General features: G+C 41.2%; 1 protein-coding gene across 1 annotated transcript; it reads left to right on the top strand.

Moving 5' to 3' along the window:
- Positions 1 to 1,477: 1,477 nt before the first annotated feature.
- On the top strand, positions 1,478 to 20,558 carry fam98b (family with sequence similarity 98 member B). Its single transcript, XM_078407130.1, has 8 exons — positions 1,478 to 1,655; positions 6,600 to 6,748; positions 10,859 to 10,993; positions 12,825 to 13,006; positions 13,091 to 13,171; positions 14,187 to 14,303; positions 18,391 to 18,558; positions 19,529 to 20,558. The coding sequence occupies exons 1-8, from the start codon at positions 1,618 to 1,620 to the stop codon at positions 19,850 to 19,852; spliced, it is 1,194 nt and encodes a 397-aa protein (XP_078263256.1). The 5' UTR covers positions 1,478 to 1,617; the 3' UTR covers positions 19,853 to 20,558.
- The last annotated feature ends 1,789 nt before the right edge of the window (positions 20,559 to 22,347 follow it).

Genomic DNA, 22,347 nt, shown 5'->3' with positions numbered 1-22,347 from the left:
TGCAATCAATAGATATTTGAGCATTCAGGATAACATTAAGGGGATTGGCAAGAAAATAAAGATCTTATTGAAGCACAGAGCAGGCACAAGGAACAAAGCTTTGCTGTGCAATTTTTATGTTAAAAGCAAAATCTTGAATAGTGGGCATTAACAATGAGTTGTTTTTTTTGGTTTTGGTGAATATATCAATAGCCATAGAGCTGTACAGGCTCTTCGGCCCACCTTGTCCATACTGGGCTAGTCCTATTTGCCTGCATTTGGCCCATATATATATATCTGTTCAAATGTCTTTAAATCATATTTGTATCTGTTTCTGTAGTTAATATAATAATGCATCCTTTTAGTGAGGTAAAGCTCGTATTGCAAAAACAATGCATCTACTAATCGCAGTCCCAGCTTGAACTGATGGGAAGTAACACAGCTGCCGTCCTGGTGCCATCGCAACAACCTGGAGCTCAATGCTCCCAAGACAGTGGAACTAATTGTAGACTTTCGAAGAGATCCCCCTCCCCCCACTCACCATCAACAACCCCTGTAGTCACATCTGTGGAGTCATTTAAGTTCCTTGGAACCATCATCTCAATGGACCTTAAATGGGGGCCACCATCAACTCCACAGTCAAAAAGGCCCAACAGAGGACGTACTTCCTGCGGCAACTGAAGAAACACAATCTGCCACAGGCAATGATGTTCCAATTCTCTATTGCTATCATTGAGTCCGTCCTCACCACCTCCATCATGGTCTGGTTTGGCTCAGCCACCAAGCACGACATCTGGAGGCTGCAACGGATCGTTCACACAGCTGAGAAGGTTGTTGGCTGCAAGCTTCCCCCCATTGACGAACTGTACACTGCAAGGGCCAGGAGGCGAGCGTGCAAGATCATCTCTGACCCCTCTCACCCTGGCCACAAACTCTTCAAAGCACTTCCCTATGGAAGGCGACTCCGGACTGTCAAAGCAGCCACAGCCAGACATAAAAACAGCTTTTTTTCCGACGAGTGATAGTTCTACTCAATAACCAAAGTCTGTAGTCTCTTTTTTGCTCTGGTTTATTTTCACCCACATGTTTAGACCGTAATGGTGTATCCTTATTGTTTTGATGTGTTTATGCTTTATTCTTAATTGTTAACTGTATGTTTGTGTTGTCATTTGTGAGCGGAGCACCAAGGCTCATTCCTTGGATATGCATACTTGACCAATAAATTTATTCATTCATTCATTCATTCATTCAACTGCAGTTTCAACTGTTGTGCTGCTGCAAGTAAGAATGTCATTGTTCAATCTGGGACATATGACAATAAAAAAACTCTCAACTCTTGAACTAGAAAGTGCAGTGTCCCAGACTGAGTCCCTTTTTAACCAAAGATAAAATGTCTTTGCTTTTTACCATTCATGAACGTGGAGGCGATGCAGTGCCAGGCCCCGGCCCGCATGGGGGCGCGGTGGCGGGAGTGCGAGCCTATTTCGCGCGACCGCTCTCGCTCACTCCCCGGTGCACAAAGGAGCGGAAGGAGGTTTGAAAGCGGCCGATCTGGCGAATAATCGGGTAGTGACGGCGCCGGCGAGACAAGACAGACAGAGCCCCGAGGTCCGTTGCGAGAGCCGCGTGGTTGCCGCCATGGAGGCGGACATCCTGGACGCGCTCGATGCCCTGGGGTGAGTGGCTGCCCCGCCGCCGGCTCTCGGCCTCGGCCTCCCGCTACAAGTGGCCGGTTAAACCGCCGCTCCCCACTCGCGCCCCATCGTCACTTCACGGCCAGTGAACGCAGGGAGCCTGAAACTGCCGGCTGCAGAGACACCGCAATTAGAGCAGACGACCGGCAGGGACCTGGCGGGCTCGTTGTTTGCAGCAGTGGGAGGTTGTTTGGCCCAGTGGTGTTGCTGCTGGTTTTGCCGAGCTCCATGCTGACTCCCCCTGCCCTGCCTTACTGATCCAGCTCCCCAGTAAACCCAACGTGTCGGAACGAAATGCAGATACTGGTTTTCACCGAAGATAGACACACAGCGTTGGAGTAACTCAGCGGGTCGGGCAGCATCTCTGGAGAGAAGGAGTGGGTGTCGTTTCGTTTGGAATGGGTAGACTATAGTCTGAAGAACGGCCCTAACACGAAACGACACCCAGCATGTTATGCAGCGATGCTGCCTGGCCCGCTGAGTAACTCCAGTAGTTTGTGTCTTGTTTTGTAAACGAGCATCTGCAGTTCATTGTTTCCACTCTAAATATACTTGATGTTTTTAGAAGACAAATGGCTTTAATGTTTAAACCAGATTTTTGTTTGTTGAAATTCTTGGAAAAGAGTTCTTAAAATAATCTATGAAACAGCTGAAAGAAATTCACATTTACCAATCATTACAAGTTGTGATGACAGAATTGGAGGCCTTGGATTTGCCAATCAGAAACCCTCAACCCTTATCCACGCCTTCATCACCTCCCGTCTGGACTACTGCAACAGCCGTTATGGCTCACCCTCAAAAATCATCAGTAAACTTCAATACATTCAAAACTCCGCTGCCCGTCTACTCACCCACTCCCCGATCCGTGACCATATCACCCCCGTCCTTTACAAACTCCACTGGCTCCCCATCCCCCAGAGAATCCAGTACAAAATCCTCCTCATGACCTACAAAGCCCTCCATAACCTGGCCCCATCCTACCTGACTGACCTCCTCCACAGGCACACTCCCACCTGCACCCTCCGCTCTGCTGCTGCCAATCTCCTGCCCCCCCCCATCTGGACCAAACTCAGATCCTGGGGGGACAGGGCTTTCTCCATCGCTGCTCCCACCCTATGGAACTCACTACCCCAACCCGTCAGAGACTCCTCCTCACTCACCACATTCAAAACATCACTGAAGTCCCACCTGTTCAGCACCTCATCTTCTGTCTCCTTTTTCTGTTCGTTTACTTATTTATCTATTTATTCACTTCTCTATGTTCTAGAAATCCCTGTAAAGCGTCTTTGAGTGTTTGAAAAGCGCTATATAAATGTAATGCATTATTATTATTATTATTATGTTTTGTGTTTATGTTAGCACCTCAGACAATCTGTCAAGATTGAGGAATACTTGTCTACACTCTTGATTTGTGGCTTTGGCGATTGCTCCACGCAGGATCTACAGACTTTTTCACCAATGGGGTACATGGTGGCTGATGGGGTAGATGGCTTGATTATGAAGTGTGCTACTTTTGCAGGGGGCCCTTTGTGTGCCCTTGAGATTTTCAATGCTATCCCACAACCTGCTTTGTCATCTTTGTTGGGAATATTGCATTTCTTCAAGAAGGCTTTGAGTTCATCTATCCAAAGTAGTCAATCAATATTGCAGATATTGGATACAGCTGCTGAAATGGCCAATAAATGGCAGATGGAGTTTAATTTAAGCAAGTATTGCACTTTCCAGGTTGACTATAAGGGGAATATATGCTCTTAATGGCAAGAGTCTTAACAGGCTTGATGTACAGCGAGACCTTGGGTTTCAAGACCGTGGTTTCCTTAAAGTGGCAACACAAGTAGAAAGAATGGTAGAGAAACCACATGGTATGCTTGCCTTTGTTGGTCGGAGCATTGAGTGTAAGAATTGGGAAGTCACTTTGCAGCTTTAGTACTTTGGTTAGGGTGTATTTGGAGTATTGTATGTAGTTTTGATCTTCCCATTACAAGAAGGATATAGAAGGTTTGGAGAAGGTGCAGAAGAGTTTTACTGGAATGCCTCATGGATTGGAAGGTATTAGCTTTAAGGAGAGGTTTAACAAACTTGGATTGTTTCCTCTGGAGTATCAGTAGCTGAGGAGAAACCTGATGAAAATATATAAATTTATGAGAGACATAGATAGACAGTCAGAACCTTTTTCACAGGGTGAAAGTGTAAAAGACTGGAGGACATAGCTTTACGGCGAGATTGGCAAAATGTAATGGAGATGTACGGGGCAAGTTTTTATTTACACAGAGTGGTGGGTGCCTGGAATGTACTGCCAGCAACGCTGGGAGAGGCATATAAATAGTGGCATCTAAGAGGTGTTTGGGTTGGCACATGGATATGGAAGGGATCATCAGGTCACAAGTGATAGGGATAGAATAAGCCATTCGGCCCATCAAGTCCACTCCGCCATTTAATCATGGCTGATCTAACTCCCTCCTAACTCCATTCTCCTACCTTCTCCCCGTAACCTCTGACAACTGTACTAATACAAAATCTATCAATCTCTGCCTTAAAAATATCAATTGACGGCCTCCACAGCCCTCTGTAGTAAAGAATTGCACAGATTTACCACCCTCTGACTAAAGAAATTTCTCCTCATCTCCTTCCTTAAAAAACATCCTTTAATTCTGAGCCGATTACCTCTAGTCCTAGATTCTCCCACTAGTGGAAACATCTCCACACCCACACTATCCAAGCCTTTCACTATTCTGTATGTTTCAATGTCCCCCCTCATTCTTCTAAACTCCAGTGAGTACAGGCCAGTGTTGACAAACGCTCATCACCGGTTACCTCATTATAGGGATCATTCTTGTAAACCTCCTCTGGACCCTCTCCAGAGCCAGCACATCATTCCTCAGATATGGTGCTCAAAAGTGCTCACAATATTCCAAATGAGGCCTTAACATTTGGTGCCTTATAGAGCCTCAACATTACATCAGTGTTTTTGTATACAAGCCCTCTTGAAATAAATACTAGCATTGGGTTTGCTTTCTTTTCTACCGATTTGACTTGCAAATTAACTTTTTGGGAATCCTGCACCAGTACTCCCAAGTCCCTTTGCACCTCCGATTTCTGGATTCTCTCCCTATTTAGAAAATAATCTATGCCTTTATTCCTACTAAAAAAATGCATGACTCCACACTTTGCTACACTATATTCCATCTGCCACTGCTCTGCTCATTCTCCCAATCTATCCAAGTCCTTCGGCAGAGTCCCTGCTTTCTCTACACTACGTGCCCCTCCATCTATTTTCGTATCGTCCACAAACTTGGCCACAAAGCCTTCAATCCCCTCATCCAAATCATTAATATACAACGTGAAGAGCAGTGGCCCCAGCGCCGAGCCCTGTGGTACTCCACTAGTCACTGGCAGCTAACCAGAAAACGCCCCCTTTTGTTGCCACCCTTTGCCTTCTGCCATCCAGCCAACCTGATATCTATGCTAGTATCTGCCCTTTGATACCATGGACTCTCATCTTCCTTAGCAGCTTCCCATGTAGCACCTTATCAAAGGATTTCTGAATATTTAGGTATACAACATCTCCTGGCTGTCCTTTGTCTGTCCTGCTATTCTTCAAAGAATTCCAGCAAATTTGTCAGGCAAGACCTCCCCTTCACAAAGCCATGTTGACTTCAGCCTAAGTACTCCGAAATCTTACCAACCATAGGGATATGGTTCATGTGCCAGCAGAGGCAATTAGTTTAACTTGTCATCATGTTCAGCACAGACATTGTGGACCAACGAGCAAGTTCCTGTGCTGCATTATTCTACGACGCACGAGTGGACACTAATGTTTTGCTTTGCAGTGAATTTGTTGGATTTTTGTTAACGTGTCAAACATTGAGACTTTTTCTGCAGCATTCGTCTCCCTACCTTCGTCGGAAAATTCAGAATTACTGCAGTATGTTCCTAGTATAGATATAAAGATTACTGCAACAATGCTTCAATCCATTTCCTTTTCAGAAGAAGGCTTATCATGGAAGCTGCTTTCCTATGATGTATAAACACTGCCCTTTAAAGAATTTAAAAAAATATATACCACAATTCAGACTTTTTCTGGCCTATACATGTCTATCAATAGCAAGTGCCCTCTACTCCTCAATGGCCTGTGTGGTAAATCCTAGATCTGTCCTTGTCAACTTCCTGCAAAGTTCCAGCCTAAAATTCTCAATGAAGATGCCATATATGGTGGCAGGTGTTTGGAAGTTATTTATAAATTTCATAAGGACGAGCTTCCATTGTCCAAACAGCTGTAATGCAGGATTACACAGTTTGATATTTTCACAGAAAAATGCCAGTTGCCCGATGCTGACCTTCGCAGCCTTTTCTCTCTATTTAAATCTTCCTGCGCGCATGTTTCAGGTCGATTTATCAATGTGAGTACAGCATATCCTCATGTTATGGCCGTTCAGGTTATGGACTTACCCAAACATTTGGGATGCGGAATCATTTTAACTCTTATAGAACAATAAACACCAAATTTATGTAAAATTCACGTGTTTCATAACTTGTACAGAAAATTGCGACATGGACCTTTTTCTAGGAACACAATCCTCCACCCACCCAAATAATGCAGGGGGGAGGTATGAGCCGTGGGTGGGTGGGTCCCGGGTTCCTTGCACTTATTGAATTGCCAATACTTAGTACTTTGCCATTTTTAAAATCTGCTGTTCAAAAAATTTGGTGAAAGAACCATAATGGATTTGGAAAAAATTGTGAACTTTATTAGAGTGCCTGTTTGCAGTTTCCTTATCCATCTTTAATTTTGGTCAAGTGTTACTTAAATATGTGGTTTTTAAAAAAAGTTTCCTCCTTATAGTTTTTATTTGAACAGTTTGACACGTTTTGATAATTTTTTATATATCAATCATTAAATGGTTCTCCGGTTTCTTTTTAATGTAGGTACAATGGACCCTTGTTGGAAGAAGATGCTCTTTTGAAAGCAGTTGAGACTGGGCCATCTTCCTCAGAATTTACTGAACTGTGTGTGTGGTTATCTTCACAGATTAAAATGTTATGTAATCTGGAAGAAAGTATAAATAATATTACCTGTAAGTACAGTTTTCCTTCAGTTCACCGTCATTCAAGTATCATGTTTTAATCACTTTCTCTCTATCTCAACAAGTTACTACGAAATTCAACAGACTTGTTCAATGTCTAGTGATTTTAAAGTAAAAATCATATTAATCGGAAGTTTGCTCTCCATTTTTAATATATGGTCTTGTAGCTAAAGCCATGTGTATCTGCTGCTTATGCCTGAAGCTTGGCATTAACATTTCAGAAGGTTTGAACAGAAAACTACCCTAAAAATGATATTACACTCTGCTTTTCATCTTAATGGAAATTGAAATAATGACTGCAACAATGAAATGTTTGCATCAAATAACATTGATTAGATGATAGCAACTAAAATATGCTTTTAAATTAAGAACTACAAAAACAGCATTTTTCCATCTATTCATTCACTAGAATCCCTTTTCAAAATCTACATTATCACAGGGGCAAAATCAAATGCACAGGGGCATCTAAACATGGAAATCGAATTAGCGGCTGAAGGATTGTAATAGTAAAGATGTTTCATTCCATGTGCTTGCCTCCATACCAGGCTGGGAACGAGATACAAACTGCAGAAATAATCATGAAGTGTGAAATGAGGAGAGTTTAGGTAGAGATAAAAAGTCAAAATTGCCTACAATTGAGGAATGAGAATAGAGTTCACTTCTTGGTCTCCAAGTATAAACCGAGAGAGAACTTTTGCAAATACAAACAACAAAAGAGATCCCATGAAATGCAAGGAGGATCAAGAAGGCTACAAAGAATATGGTAATGATTATGCAAAGAGGGACAAAAGGAGCTTGAAGGAAATTAAAGATTTATAACGTATATTAAGAGGCGAATTGCAACTTACTCCCATGCAGTTGATACTGTAATTGAAAAGCAGGAAGCAGCAAACTTGTTACATACTTTATATCAGTTGAATGTAGAGAACATGGGTGAAGTGTCAGATTTGGAACAAAACAATGAATGTCAGGAAGAAACTTTTGAGATAAATAAGTTTAAAAATATTGGGGAAGTACAAAAGGTCAGAAGGAAGCAAAGAGTAGGAGTAAACGGGTCAATTTCAGAATACCAGGCAGTGGCGAGTGGAGTACCGCAAGGCTCGGTGTTGGGGCAGCAAGTGTTTACCATATATATTAATGATTTGGAAGAGGGAATTAAAAGCAACACTAGCAAGTTTGCGGATGACACAAAGCTGGGTGGCAGTGTAAACTGAAGAGGATGTTAGGAGGTTGCAGGGTGACCTGGACAGGTTGAGTGAGTGGGCAGATGTGTGGCAGGTGCAGTATAATATAGATAAATGTGAGGTTATCCACTTTGGCGGCAAAAACAAGGCGGCAGATTATTTTCTCAATGGAGTTAGGTTAGGTAAGGGAGAGGTGCAGTGAGACCTGGGTGTCCTTGTACAACAGTCACTGAAAGTTGGCGTGCAGGTACAGCAGGCAGTGAAGAAAGCTAATGGAATGTTGGCCTTCATAGCAAGAGGATTTCAGTATAGGAGTAAAGAGGTTCTTCTGCAGTTGTATAGGGCCCTGGTAAGACCACATCTGGAGTATTGTGTACAGTTTTGGTCTCCTAATTTGAGGAAGGACATCCTTGTAATTGAGGCAGTGCAGCGTAGGTTCACGAGATTGATCCCTGGGATGGCGGACCTGTCATATGAGGAAAGATTGAAAAGACTAGGCTTGTATTCACTGGAGTTTAGAAGGATGAGAGGGGATCTTATCGAAACATATAAAATTATAAAAGGACTGGACAAGCTAGATGCAGGAAACATGTTCCCAATGTTGGGCGAGTCCAGAACCAGGGGACATAGTCTTCGAATAAAGGGGAGGCCATTTAAAACTGAGGTGAGAAAAACTTTTTCGCCCAGAGAGTTGTAAATTTGTGGAATTCTCTGCCACAGAGGGCAGTGGAAGCCAAATCACTGGATGGATTTAAGAGAGTTAGATAGAGCTCGAGGGGCTAGTGGAATCGACGGATATGGGGAGAAGACAGGCACGGGTTATTGATTGGGGACGATTAGCCATGATCACAATGAATGGTGGTGCTGGCTCGAATGGCCTCCTCCTGCACCTATTTTCTATGTTTCTATGTAGACTCGTCAGCAAATTTAAAAATCTGTTTGTGGGCAGATTTAAATGCATGATTGACAGATTTTTGTTAAGCAAGATTTATAAGAGTAATGTACCCACCATTGGGAAGGTAGAATCATGAATCTAAATGAAAGATGACACAAGCTGAAGACAATTACCTTGCTGCTGTTTTTAAAACTTAGTTTTTATCAAATAATTTTTTTGGACATAGTCACAAGAAAGACTGCAACCATTTAAGAAGCCCCTAAATGGCAGTTAGCAGTGAAAAATAACATTTCAAAAGATAAATGCACAAAATAGAGGAAATCTTACCAAAAATGATGATTTATGCCAAACTTCATTTGAACATTGGATTCAAACAATGAAAAGAAATATCAGCAAATAGTAAAAGATGCTAAATCAAACTGGAAATGCAAATATGGCAACGGTCAGTCATTTCTTGTTGATGCAGATTGGTTGGTTTATTAAAAAGAATGGGCATGAATATTACTGAGCTTAGCTGGTGGTTAATTATTAGTCTTTATTAAGTGTTCTTTTTGATTTGAGGATTCATCAAATGATGTACCTAGCTCTCTGGAACTTAAATGTTCAGTGAATCAGGATTAGTTATGTGATGTATTTGTTATATTTTATTGAAGAAACATAACAGTTTCAACATATCAATTAAATTAGATTTATTCATGAATTAAAAACCTTGTAATTTGACTTTAGAAGCTAATTTCAGTATCAAATATTAGTTTTTAATCTGCAACTTCCATTTCTGAATGAGTTGTGTCTGCTCCGATGATATTGCTTTAATAGGTTTTGGATGCTGAAATTCGTAGCAAAAAGGAGAGTTGCTGGAAGGACTTGGCGGTTCAATCACAATCACAATCATACTTTATGAGCCAAGTATGTTTTGCAACATACGAAGAATGTCATTTGTCATACAGTCATAACAATAAAAAGCAACAGGACACACAAAATACATTTTAACATGAACATCCACCACCATCCTCACTGTGATGGAAGGCAGAAAAAAAATTAAATCTCTCCCTTCTTTGGCCTCCAGCCGCCAAGGGGCTCTAACCTTCCGTTGATGGGACGATCTTGACTCCTGTAGCTGGCGGCAGGCCTTCCTTGTCAGGGTGATCAAGCTCCTGCATCGGGGGGGGGGGATTTCAGCTCCCCTGCGCCGGATGATCTACCCCGAGTCAGGGCTTGTCGAACATCGTGCGGCTTGGAGCTCCCGACCGGTCTCAATCCGAGACCGAGTTCCTTGATGTTACAGGCCGCATTGGAGCATCGATCCAGGCAAGGAATCACATGCTCAGATGTTAAGTCCACGCCCCACGGGGGCTCAAAGTTTGTCCCAGGCAAGGCCTCCAGCTCCATGATGTTAGGCCGCAGAGAGACCGGAGATATGATCCGGAAAACAATCGCATCTCCGGTAAGGTAAGAGATTGAAAAGAAGTTTCCCCCGACACCCTCCCCCACCCCCCACATAAAACAAACCAGAGAATATTTACACAAAATTTTAAAACTTACCAAAAATAACAAAAAATGTTCGAAATGGACAGACTAGGCGAGGCAGCCCTTGGTGGTGTAGGGGGTAGGATCTATTAAGAGAAATTGAAAGTTGCTATTTTGGTCGAGACCCATCATATGGAAGAAATGTCGACTGTCCATTTCCCTTCAATGGTGCTGCCTGACCGCTGAGTTCCTCCAGCAGCTCTCCTTTTTATGTTACTTTGGTAGTTTACATAAGTTTACAAGAGGGAGATTTGTGATCCAAAATATCAAGTTGGTTAGTTTCATCGTCTTGATACATCACATAGCAAAATGTATGCATCATGTTTTCCGCAGGTTATAAGATCATAAATGATAGTAGAATTAGGCCATTTGGCCCATCAAGTCTACTCTGCCATTCAATCATGGCTGATCTATCCCACCTAACCTCATTCTCCTACCTTCTCCCCATCACCTCTGACACCTGTAATACCTTTTTAATTCTACTTTCTATTTTAGGTGCAGAAGATGTTGAAAGCTTTTTGCTGGAGATTAATGGTTTCCTAAAAGAAATGTCTTGCCCCTATTCAACACTTCTAACTGGAGATTTTGAAGAGAGATTAAAAAAGAAGGAAGACTGCTTAAAACTTCTATGTGAGCATTGTTATTATACTTGTTGAATTCTTAAAACATTTTGTGACAATTTGTTCCAGGGATTGCTACTGCAATCTTTTGCAATTTTACTGATAAAATATAACATTACTGTGAAGAAGTGGATACATGAAGTAAGTTTCAGTGTAAAATCTGTACGCCTTACAGTGTGGTAAATTCATTTGTAATATTCACACCACACCACAAGGTGTCCCCATAGTACCATGGTATGGAAGTTCAATGCATTTTTGAATGCAGCTTTCTTGGAAGGAACTTTAGCATGCAAGGCTATGTTGCTTTTTATTCTTTACTAAATTGCTTAAATTCAAACACAGTAATTAGCAGCTAGAAAAGTATCAACTGGGCCGTCAGGTTCATTCCAGTGAATATTGGGTACCAACATTTTATTTTTATTGTGGAGGCATGATGTCCAGAACTGATTCTGCCTCCTCTCATTATCCAATTCAGGCACTCCAATAAATGTTGTTGGGTAACAAGCAAGCTGGGAAATGCTTACCGAGGTTCTCGGTCGAGGAGCATAGGCCAACTAAGCAAAGTAGAATCAGTCTGAAGGCATTTAGCATATAAACCCGTTCTGTATAGCTACTACTCCATGGTAAATCTGGAGAACAATATATTCCCTGGTTTTGATGTTGCCGAATCTGTTTAAAACTGCACCCTTGTTTACAATGTAAGCAATGTATGGTTTAAGAGATCAAGAGTGTTTATTTGTCATGAAAGACACTGCAACAGACGTTCAGATTATTCTTCAAGATCTGTCTGCCACTACTTTGCTCTGGGTATGTAAATCTGCAATTTTTTTGAAGTTTTTCTTTCATATTCTCTTTTAAATTCCTCTTTGAAGCGCGATCCCTGTTGCCATCAACTCTATGACCCCTCGGGACTCTCTCTCATACCCTTCTTTGCAAAAACAAAGAACTAAAGAGATCCCATGAAATGGAGGAAATGCAATGAGGATCAAGAAGATCGTCTTTGTTACCCCTCTCCCCACACTTCCTTTACAAAACTGCTGTCCATGCCCTCGTCTCGATATTGAATTATGATAATTGTTAGGTTTTGAGGGTTACAGAAGCATGATAGTTTGATCAAAATGAGATACAAATAGGCCATGGCCGAAAATAATGACATAACAGAAAGGACTTTACTTGCTACATTTCTTTGTGATGTCCTGTGAGATAAAAGGAGCAATATAATTGCAACTTGTAGAAGTGGATCTGAATAAACATATTTAGATTTTTTTTAAGTTAATTTTAATATAAAGGTGGTTGCTTTTATGATTTTCATGTTCTGGATTTGATCTTGAATCTACTTGCCAATATATTATGTTGGCAATTATAACTGTGACAATAAACAGAACTCGGCTGGCTTTCTTGATATCAAAATGTATTTTATTGGGGCTTTTAATCTCGAGAGCAAAATTTGGCAAAAATAGCAATAAACTTTTAAAATAATGATTAATGAAGTTATTTGTAACATTTTAAATATATCCATATATTACCTTAAATCAAATTCTTTTGAAAATCAAAAGAACTGCAGATGCTGAAAATCTGAAATAAAGAAAATGCTGGAAGAAATCAGCATGTCAGGAAGCATCTTTGGAAAGAGTTACAGAATTAGTGCTTTAGATCATAGACTTCAACAGAACTTTGACAGATTAAAGATCTTCAGTCTAAAACTTAAGCTGTTTCTCTTTCCAAAGTTGCTGCTTGGTCTGCTGAATGTTTTTTACTAACCCGTTTCAATTTTTTTAACTGTGGATGCGTTGAATAGATTGAAATATCAAGATCACTTAACTTAATATGTTTGCTTACAGTATATTTGTCATCTGAGCTTCAAACTGCAAGGATCCTACAGTATAAATCTCCTCCAGTGTCCAAAGCTGAAGGCAATAAAGATATTTCTCGGGAAATTAAATCTATCTTTGCAGCATTGGGTTTGCCCTGTCCTATAATTGATGTTGCTGATGCACAATTATTTAAGCCTATAGAGGAAAAGGTTAGTGTTGAACTTTATTTTTCTGAAGTCTTGATGTTCATTTACTCCATTAAAACCACTTTTAAATGTATCTTGTTCTCCCAGGTGAAAAATATAAATTCCAAAACTTCCAAAAGTTATATAAGTCAACCACTGCTGAAGCTAACACTAACTCCCGAACAATGGGTAAGAGACTGCTTTTAAGAAAGAGGATACAAATTTTCTTTGAATTGTTTACTGTTATGTGGATAAATATTGCAGTCATTTTGTACACAGCAGCAGCTCTTAATTAGCAATGGCATAACTATCATCGGTGTGTGTTTGTTGGTAATAGTCCAGGTGGTATATTGGCTAGGATACTGTGAGTTAACTGATGTATCTTAATAAGGCCATGAGGCCTTTAATTTCCACGACCAAGTGGACCCGTTGGGTCCAAACCTCTCCTGCATTGGTGCAGCACCCTCTCCTCCCCCACTCTCCTCTCCTCCCCCACCACTCCCTCCTCCCCCCCCCCCCCCCCCCACTGGCAGTCTCTCAATTCCGAGCTGTATGGTAATTAATTGCCACGAGGGCTCCAGTCAAGGGTAAGGGTTTGCCCTAAGTCCCTGACTGTACCCGCGAAATGTATTTTAAAACACAGGGGGCTGCATACATGTAAGTACTCTGACTGTAGGACCAAGTGTGCTATAATGAATAGAAATAGAAAGGATTCTCCAGAGGTCTGATATGCACAATTTCATCTTCATGTGAATGATCAATGTGTCTAATAAACATCAGATAATCTTGGATGTGAAAACCATCAAATCAATTTTGTGACATGTTATGACAATCTGGGTTAAAGGATGGATGGATGAATTAAGACAATTATTTTATACATCTTTTTGATTAATTGCATTTGTAGCAACATTCGAACCAGATTATGTCTCTTTGCGAGGTTGATTTTTAATTAAAGATAAAGACTGCCACAAGAACTACAACTATTCCATGACTATCTTGGCCATCACCTTGTGGGCTAGGATTGTAAAATTTGTATACAAAATCAGCTATATCCTGATTAAAGCCAATTGATCAAGCAGATATTTTTACAAGTATAACTTGGCTGAAATGGTTTTATATATTCAGGGGATCTGTGGAATATAAAACTTAATTTAACTTGTTCCATGTGGATGATAACCCCCTTCTGCAAAATCTTTTTACACAGGAGACTCTTGCAGCAATAAACAAAGCTCTCACCAGTGAGTATGAATGCCGCAGAAAAATGTTGATTAAGCGTCTAGATGTGACTGTCCAGTCATTTGGCTGGTCTGATAAAGCCAAGGTAAGAATCAAAGTCTGAGGATGCAAGGTAATATGTCTGGAGTAGTTGCTTACTTTTGTAGCGTAACTCTCAAAAGCGCATCTGTTATCTGACCCCATTGCAACTTTGAACATTGGGAATATTTGTTTATACATTGGTATTGCACCCACGGGCTGTAAAATATACATGCTAAGTAAATGTTAATAACGAAGGTATTTAAAAATGGGAAAAAAAGATACAAAATGTTGGAATAACTCGGCAGGTCATGCAGCATCTCTGGAGAACATGTATAGGCAACATTTTGGATAGGGACCCTTCAGATTGAAAAATTGAATCCTGGAATGTTTAAAATGTCATTTGATGCATGTTATTGACATTTCTGTAGGTGATTTCTGAATAAGCTGGGAAGGTATGAAGGGTGCTGCTCACTTCATTGGTGATTTAGTATGACTATAATTGACTGCTTAACTAATTTGCTATTTAGTTAAATCAGTATTTGTAAGCAACACACATATTGATTTAAACCCAACGAGAACATAATTTTTCCAGTTTTTGGTTTCAAATAAAAGCTGTCTGGTTAAAAATTGCATTGATTCTAGGACTACAGTTGGAGAGCAGTATTTAGGACATCCATCCAATGGATGGAGCTGCCCATCAGGGTCCTGAGATTCCAGGTCCTACAGTTCGATTGAAGAACCTCTTTTAAAATGGGATGTCTTTTGTGCAGCTACCTCACAGATTACAGTGAGAACTTGGTCCTGTGGTAAAAGCCTTTGACTCTAACTGACTACCGATAGAAATTCGCGCACATGCCATCTATGTTATGTATGACATGCAAACCGTAAACCATTATTTTAACCACTGGGTCCACAATTAATTCAATCTAATTGCAGAATGATATCAAGCAGAAATGTATCGCCGCCCAACATTTTTTGCAGTATTGTACCACCAGCAATCTCCCCACTACAATGAAGTTGTGTCTATCTTCGGTTTAAACCAGCATCTGCAGTTCCTTCCTACACAATGGAGTTTAATCTATATAGCAAACAGGAAATTGTTTAACTTGCATCCTCCCTGCTCCAGAACCTCTCCCTGAGAATTCGCTCATTCAGCTGCGGTACACAGACAACTTTCACGACGCACGTCCACCAAGATACCAAGCTCTTTCCTCACCTGCTCAGCTTTGATGGTGAGGTGCAACAAAGAAAGGGCAGAAGAAGTGGACCAAGGGGATTGAGGAGGAGAGTCTGTCAGGGCGCAGGTGGGAGAGTGGGTAGAGGCACTTCCATCAAATCTGTTTTTTAAAAAAAACAGGTTTAGCTCATTGGCCCAGTTCTGATTGCTTTCCCTCCGCAGGCCACTGGTCTTGTAGCCTGTGATGCTCTTCAAACCGCTCCACACATCCCTCGTGTTGTTCTGTTGAAGTTTCAGCTCCAGCTTCCTCCTGTAGTCATCCTTGCCCTTTCTTAGTCTTGCCTTCGGGTCTTTCTGTACCTGTTTCACCTCATCCCTGTCACCATTCCTGAAGGCCCTCTTCTTCTGGTTGAGAAGGACCTTTATGTCACTGGTGACCCCGGGCTTGTTGTGGGAAAACAGTCTCCTCTGGGACAACGTTATCCACACAGAACTTTAACTGGTAACACAGTCCGTGAGTCCATCAATGTCCTCTCCATGGGGACTAGAGTGTGTCCCAATCTGTGACCTCAAAACAGCCCTGTAGAACGCCACAGGCCTCCTGTGACCACCTCCTCACTGACCTTGTGGTCAGAGGCAGCCTCTGGACCATTGGCTTGTACCTGGGTAGGGTCAGATCTTCCCAGTGGTGGAAGGGCTCAATCATTGACATCAAAAATAATCCAACAACATTAACATGATTATTGCTAATTTGACCAGTTTACTGTTTATACTTCCATTGTTTTATTATTGTCATCCTCAGTTTTGGTCAGTATTACCTCATATTCCGTAATTGCCCCAAAACTGGTAGCTTACCTGCTTATTCCAGATGACAGTTGAGAATCAAGCACAATTTTGCATCTTTCTGTGATTTGCCTATCTATTCCACTGACTATTGGGAGGCCTGCTGTATACTTGGCAAGTTGATCACTCTTTGTTACTGAGAACTATCCATTTGGCCTCATTTGAAGAGCCTGCTAGGACACTGTATGGAGCACATTTCTAGTGACAATAGAATCCTATAATCTAAAGCAGCACATTAGACAGAATATGAACAGTGCTTTAATTACTGCCGTTAATCATTGAGCTGGGAGATTCGCCAGTATCTAGATGCCAGAAGGTCAACAAGCATTTCTGCGGGAATGCTCAAAACAAAATGCATAATTTACTGAAGGGCAATTGAAAGACTGATTGGGGTGGGGGGGATTGATGCAGGGGAAAAGGAGCATGAACATGAAGATGAGTGACCTGATCTGCACATTCTCATGTGAAGGTCATGCAGACAGACTGGTGTCATGTTTGTGTGCCTGGGAATATACCATGTTACTTTTTAAAGAGAAACATAGACACACAGAAATAACTTTCTCCTCAGGTGCTCAATTCAACAAAATAATAATTCATACATTAAATTATATTATCCACCAGACATCATGAAAGCTATCCATGGTTCAATTACCTTTAGAAGAAAAATAACAAATATACGGAGCAGACTCCGCCCAGGCAAAGCCTCGGATCCCAATGGTATCAGCCCTAGGGTACTCAAGGCATGTGCCAGTCAGTTGTGCAGAGTACTCCAGCATAACTTCAGCCTGAGCCTGGAGAGGAATCCTGTGCCAAAGAGGACGCATCCCAGCTCCTCCAATGATGATAGACTGGTGGCACTGACTTTGCACATCATGAATCCCTAGAGAGGCTGATGCTCACTCACCTGCGACTCCTGGTTAAACCCAACCTGGATCCCCTGCAGTTTGCTTACCAAAACAAGAAGGGTTGAGGACGCCATCAACTACCTGCTCCATCGTTCCTATGCTCAGCTGGATAAGCCTGGAAGCACTGTGAGAGTAAATTTTTTAAACTTCTCCAGTGCTTTTAACACTGTCCGGCTTGCACTGCTGGGGAGCAAACTGACAAAGATGTGGGTGGATGCTCCATTGGTGCCCTGGATCACCAACTACCTGACTGGATGACCACAATATGTCGGGCTACAGAACTGTGTTTCGGGCATGGTAGTGAGCAACACAGGGGCCCCACAGGGGACGGTCCTCTCTCCCTTCCTGTTCACCATCTACACCTTGGACATCAGATATAACTCGGACTCCTACCACCTGCAGAAGTTTTTGGATGACGGGAATTGTGGGCTGCATCAGTGAGGGGAGGGAAGCTGAATACAGAGGTGTAGTCAACGACTTTGTTGAGTGGTGTGGGCTGAATCACCTGCAGCTCAACAGCGAAAAGATTAAGGAGTTAGCAGTGGACTGTAGGAGGAGAGGAACACCCCTGTCTCCAGTCTCCATCAAAGGTGTGGCTGTGCTGTTTACCAAGGAGTACAAATACCTTGGAGTGTAGGTCCAGGAATGCTGAGATCCTGTACAAGAAGGGATAGAGCCAGCTGTACTTTTTGAGAAGGCTCCGCTCCTTCAATGTCTAAAATAAGATACTCCAGCTGATCTACCAATCGGTGGTAGCTAGTGCCATCTTCTTTGCTGTCGTGTACTGGGGCAGCAGGGCGAAGGCCGCGGATGCCAATAGGATTAACAAACTCATCAGGAAGGCTGGCTCCGTCCTAAGGGTGGAGTTGGATTCATAGGGGTGGAGGATCAAACATCTTGGACAATACAGCTCACCCCCTCAAAGAGACATGAATCAACCTGAGGAGTACCTTCAGCAACGCCACAGGAGATCCTTCTTCCGTGTGGCTATTAAACTGTACAACTCCTCCCCCTTCTGTCGTGGGGTCGACTGACTCCCCCGCCAATCCCAAATCTTTGTACATCCCCAATCCTTTCCACTTGTCACTTCAATTTCATGTATCTTGTGTTTTATGACTTGGCAGATCAATTTTCCTCCTGGGAAAAATAAAATTCTATCGTATTGTAGAAAGTGTGATAATGTTGAAAATATGGGAAAGTAAAAATTAGACTCTCTATTTTATTAGGCAAATACAGACAATATGGCAAAAATTTATCAACCAAAAAGACAGTCTTTATCCTTGGCGTCAACGGTAACCCTGGCACACCTTCTGGCTGCCCGTGAAGACTTGTCCAAGATTATGAAGACTAGCAGTGGTTCCTTAAGGAAAGGGACGTCTTGTGCCATCAACAAGGTGTGTTATATGCATTTGAACACATAAACACCATTGTATTATGAAGAGGTAATGCGACATGTCAGGTGGTGCGGTTTCCACCTATGAATTTTGCAGTGTCAGGAAAAATGCAGAGCTTTTACAAGTTACTTATTGTGCATAGGGAGACAAACCATACTGAGAACAATTTGGGGGTAGTTGTGTGTTTCGTGAAGCAATTGTCAAATCAGCACACGCACAAACATGCTCTTATTTTGGGAATATGGATAATCATTTTCTTCATGTGTCATATACATGTGACTGAGCATTTTGATTTGAATCGTGTGTAAGATGGAAAAGATACCATACAGGTGTTACAGAACATTTCTAATCACCAAACATGTCAAAGAGTCATGCAGCACGGAACCAGGCCCTTCTGCCCAACTCAGCTATGCTGATCAAGATGACTATCAAAGTTAGACCCATTTGCCAACGTTAAACCCATATCCCTCTAAATCTTTACTAACCATGTAAAATTGTTCCTATCTATGTTAGTTCTCATTGTACAGCTAATCATTGTAGTAAACTAGGAATGGATTAAATAGGTGGTTTAGACGTTTGTATCAAAATCCATGAAAATTTGCCTTGACCTTTTGGGGAAAGTCAAGTCACTGCCTTGACTTTTGTATAGGAAGTCAATACAAACTCTCCTTTGTATTTGGCTTCCTGCTGCACACTTGTACCCACAACTGTCATATCCAATTATCTATTCTTTGCCATTAGTTCTGTAACCATAGAAAGGTTCTCACTTTTTGTCATCTCTATTTTTTAATGGCGGGACTGAGACTACCATCAATTTGTTTTGCCTCTGATTTATTGTGTTTTGCTCCAAGTCAGCATTGACTTTGACCAAAGTTTTACTGATACGATAATGCTATGATCCTTTAAATTATGGAAGACTTGCTCCTTGCTGTCTTCCATGCAGAACTAAATTTGTGACTTTCTTTGGCAGGTTCTGATGGGGAGAGTTCCTGACCGAGGAGGTAGACCATCTGAGATAGAAGCGCCACCACCAGAGATGCCACCATGGCTGAAGCGACAAGATGGAGGGAGAGGTGGACGTGGTGGTGGAGGAGGTGGTCGTGGCAGGGTTGGCTGGGGAGGTGGCCAAGGAGGAAGGGGTGCCCAAGGGGGCGGAGGTGGTCAAGGAAGTGGAGGTGGTTGGGGTGGCCAGGGAGGTGGAGGTGGGCATGGCGGGAGAGGTGGCTATGGCGGCAGAGGAGGCTATGGAGACATGGGAAATTACGGTGGACGAGGAGGTTATGGACGATACTGAATGAATAGTGGACATTATGATCTGTTACAAATACCTGCATAAACTGTTGACACTTCGAGCTACACTCGTTGCAGCCAGTGCAGCAATACAGATTATACCTGCAGCTGAAAATAATTTATCTCCCCATGTTCAGAAGATTGCAGCATACCATTTTCCTTTAAGGTACAAGAATGGTAAAGGATTTTTTTGAAAAAAAGCTTGTGCGTACATAATACATATTGTTTACTACCAGATACAAAAAACGTTTTCTAATGTTAATTGAAAATGTTCATTGTAGGAACGTCCTTTTTTTATGAGATTGTGAGTATTAAAATGATTTTACTACGCAGAGCGAGTACCTCCCGAAGAGCTGTGACCAGTTGAGATTTTTTAAATTACTATGAAGATTTTTGACATGTAGTAATTAAAAATGAACTAAGTAATAAATTGAATTTTGTAGGAGTTTTGTTTTGAGATTTATATGCGCTTGAATGCTTGTGCTGCAGTGACACAACTATCAGGATGGTTGCCTGTCATTATACCGGCCAAATGTTTGCATTTCAGCTGAATTTATAATTTCAGTCTGACCTGGTTGTAAGCTGGAATGCTCTGGCATAGGAATAAGATATCTTTTTCATCTTAAGTAGGAAAATTGGTAGTAATGAACAAAAACAAGAACTACTTGCTTGCAGATTAGTGAATTTCATGTATTATGCAGAGTAGGTTGATTTTCTCTGCGTGTATAATTGAGCTTTATAAAAATGGCCATTAACACCAGAGTGCGTGCATATTTCCACTTCAGAATTGCATTCAGCTACAGTTTTAACAAAGAAAACAAATCACCTAATTGTTCGCTTTCATCTATGATTTAAATTGGTAAATCAATTACGGGTTTGACAGGTGAAAATGCACCTAATTACTGCTGGGTGTTTGATATCATTGTCTTTCTGTTCATATTTTGTGGTTCAATTTGTTATTCCGTGGGCTGTTTAATGGTTTTAAAAGTCCATGAATGACACCCCAGTCATGACATTTATGCAGTTCCAAAATCATTCAAGAGGTGGACTGCTTAGTATTTTAATAACACGGATGTCAAATTTCATTAAGCTGGTTGCGTTTCCAGACTGGAAATGGATGTTGTTGCTATAGGAAATCTCGCCTTTATGCAAGATAAAAATAATGGCACATTATTCCTATGTTGTTTCAGAAATATTTATGTTGGTAGTTCTTATTGCTACTGATAGGTCCAATGAGTTTCAGGATTTAGATGCAAGGATTAGACAGCTCAATAAAGGCCTTAGAATTTTTTTTTAAACTTGAAATACCGTAGAACGGTATGCATACATGGAATTATGGAGATTGAACAAGTATCTCCAACTTGCAACCATTTAATCAATCTACGTATCTGTCTTAACCTGAGAATCGTGTAAAAAAATCTATTCCATTAATCTGCAGCTATAATTCATGTTATCAGTTATTTCACATTCAAAAAGGCAAATACTAAAAAGCAAAAATAATCTTGTGTTCAGGACAGCAGCACAGGTTGGTGAGTTCAGCCATGACCTATTCTCTTTATTTGGCAGGACCAATGTGTTTCTCTTTCAATTGCAGTCAGAAATGCTGCTCTGCAGTGATTTTAATAATGCTTTAAAATCAATCAGAATCAATCAATCCATGCAGAATTTTTCAACCTTGGATTTTTCAGCAACTGTTAGTTACCATGTGCATCATGGTGCTAATTTGTCAAAAGATGCTGTTGTAGTTAACAAAGCAAAGCAAGTCCATCTTTCTCCCTCGCTCACTGTGATCTCGGAAAATCCCTTTGGATGAAATACCACAGCAATGACTGAAATTGATTTTGAAATCTTGTCAACTTCTCTAGAAGCATGCTTTGCCTAAAATTTGGTGAACTGCAATTGGTAAAAACGCTCAAAATGGCTCCTGAAGGTCTTACAAAAGCTTGTAAATTTGAATTTCTGTTTAAATAGACTTTAGTTCCCTGACTTCACCAGGTTTGGCTCTTCCTTTCATAGTCTTTGAATAACTCAAAGAATAAGATTCCAGATTTAACGCTTGAATGTTATCACATGTACTGAACAAACTCGAGATGCAAGGTGAGTCTGAGATCAGCATTCTCAGTAATTGACTATCCTGAACATCTAATCCTTTGAGAACTAAAATTTAGCTGAAAATACATGAATTGGCTGTAAAATAATACAATGCAGAAGTATTTGTTGGTTCTTTGGCAGAAATATGCAAGAGTCCCATTCCACTGTTCTTTCCTCATAAATAAACAAAGGCCCGTAAAATGTTAATCCTGTTACTTGAAAGCCATTACTTGATTGTTTTTACCAGTCTTAGTAAATCCTGTGGTTTTCTAAATTGAACCTGTATCAGTTCTCTGTGATTCTGATGTTTTCCTCCCAAGGAATAAAAACCTACGTCAGCAGGGCATGATTTAAATTTGATTGCTTTGTAGAAGCTCTTAAAAGAAGTATGCTGCTGGTATGTTCCTA

Source organism: Rhinoraja longicauda, chromosome 10 (assembly GCF_053455715.1).
Source record: "Rhinoraja longicauda isolate Sanriku21f chromosome 10, sRhiLon1.1, whole genome shotgun sequence".
In the NCBI taxonomy this organism is placed as follows: domain Eukaryota; kingdom Metazoa; phylum Chordata; class Chondrichthyes; order Rajiformes; family Arhynchobatidae; genus Rhinoraja; species Rhinoraja longicauda.
This window is presented reverse-complemented; position numbering and strand designations above follow the sequence as displayed.

Excerpts from the sequence above, each read along its gene's own strand:
- fam98b (XM_078407130.1), top strand. The coding sequence starts at position 1,618 with ATGGAGGCGGACATCCTGGACGCGCTCGATGCCCTGGG. Across the intron at positions 1,656-6,599 it reads GACGCGCTCGATGCCCTGGG|GTACAATGGACCCTTGTTGG; the intron begins GTGAGTGGCTGC and ends TTTTTAATGTAG. Across the intron at positions 18,559-19,528 it reads CGTCTTGTGCCATCAACAAG|GTTCTGATGGGGAGAGTTCC; the intron begins GTGTGTTATATG and ends TTTCTTTGGCAG.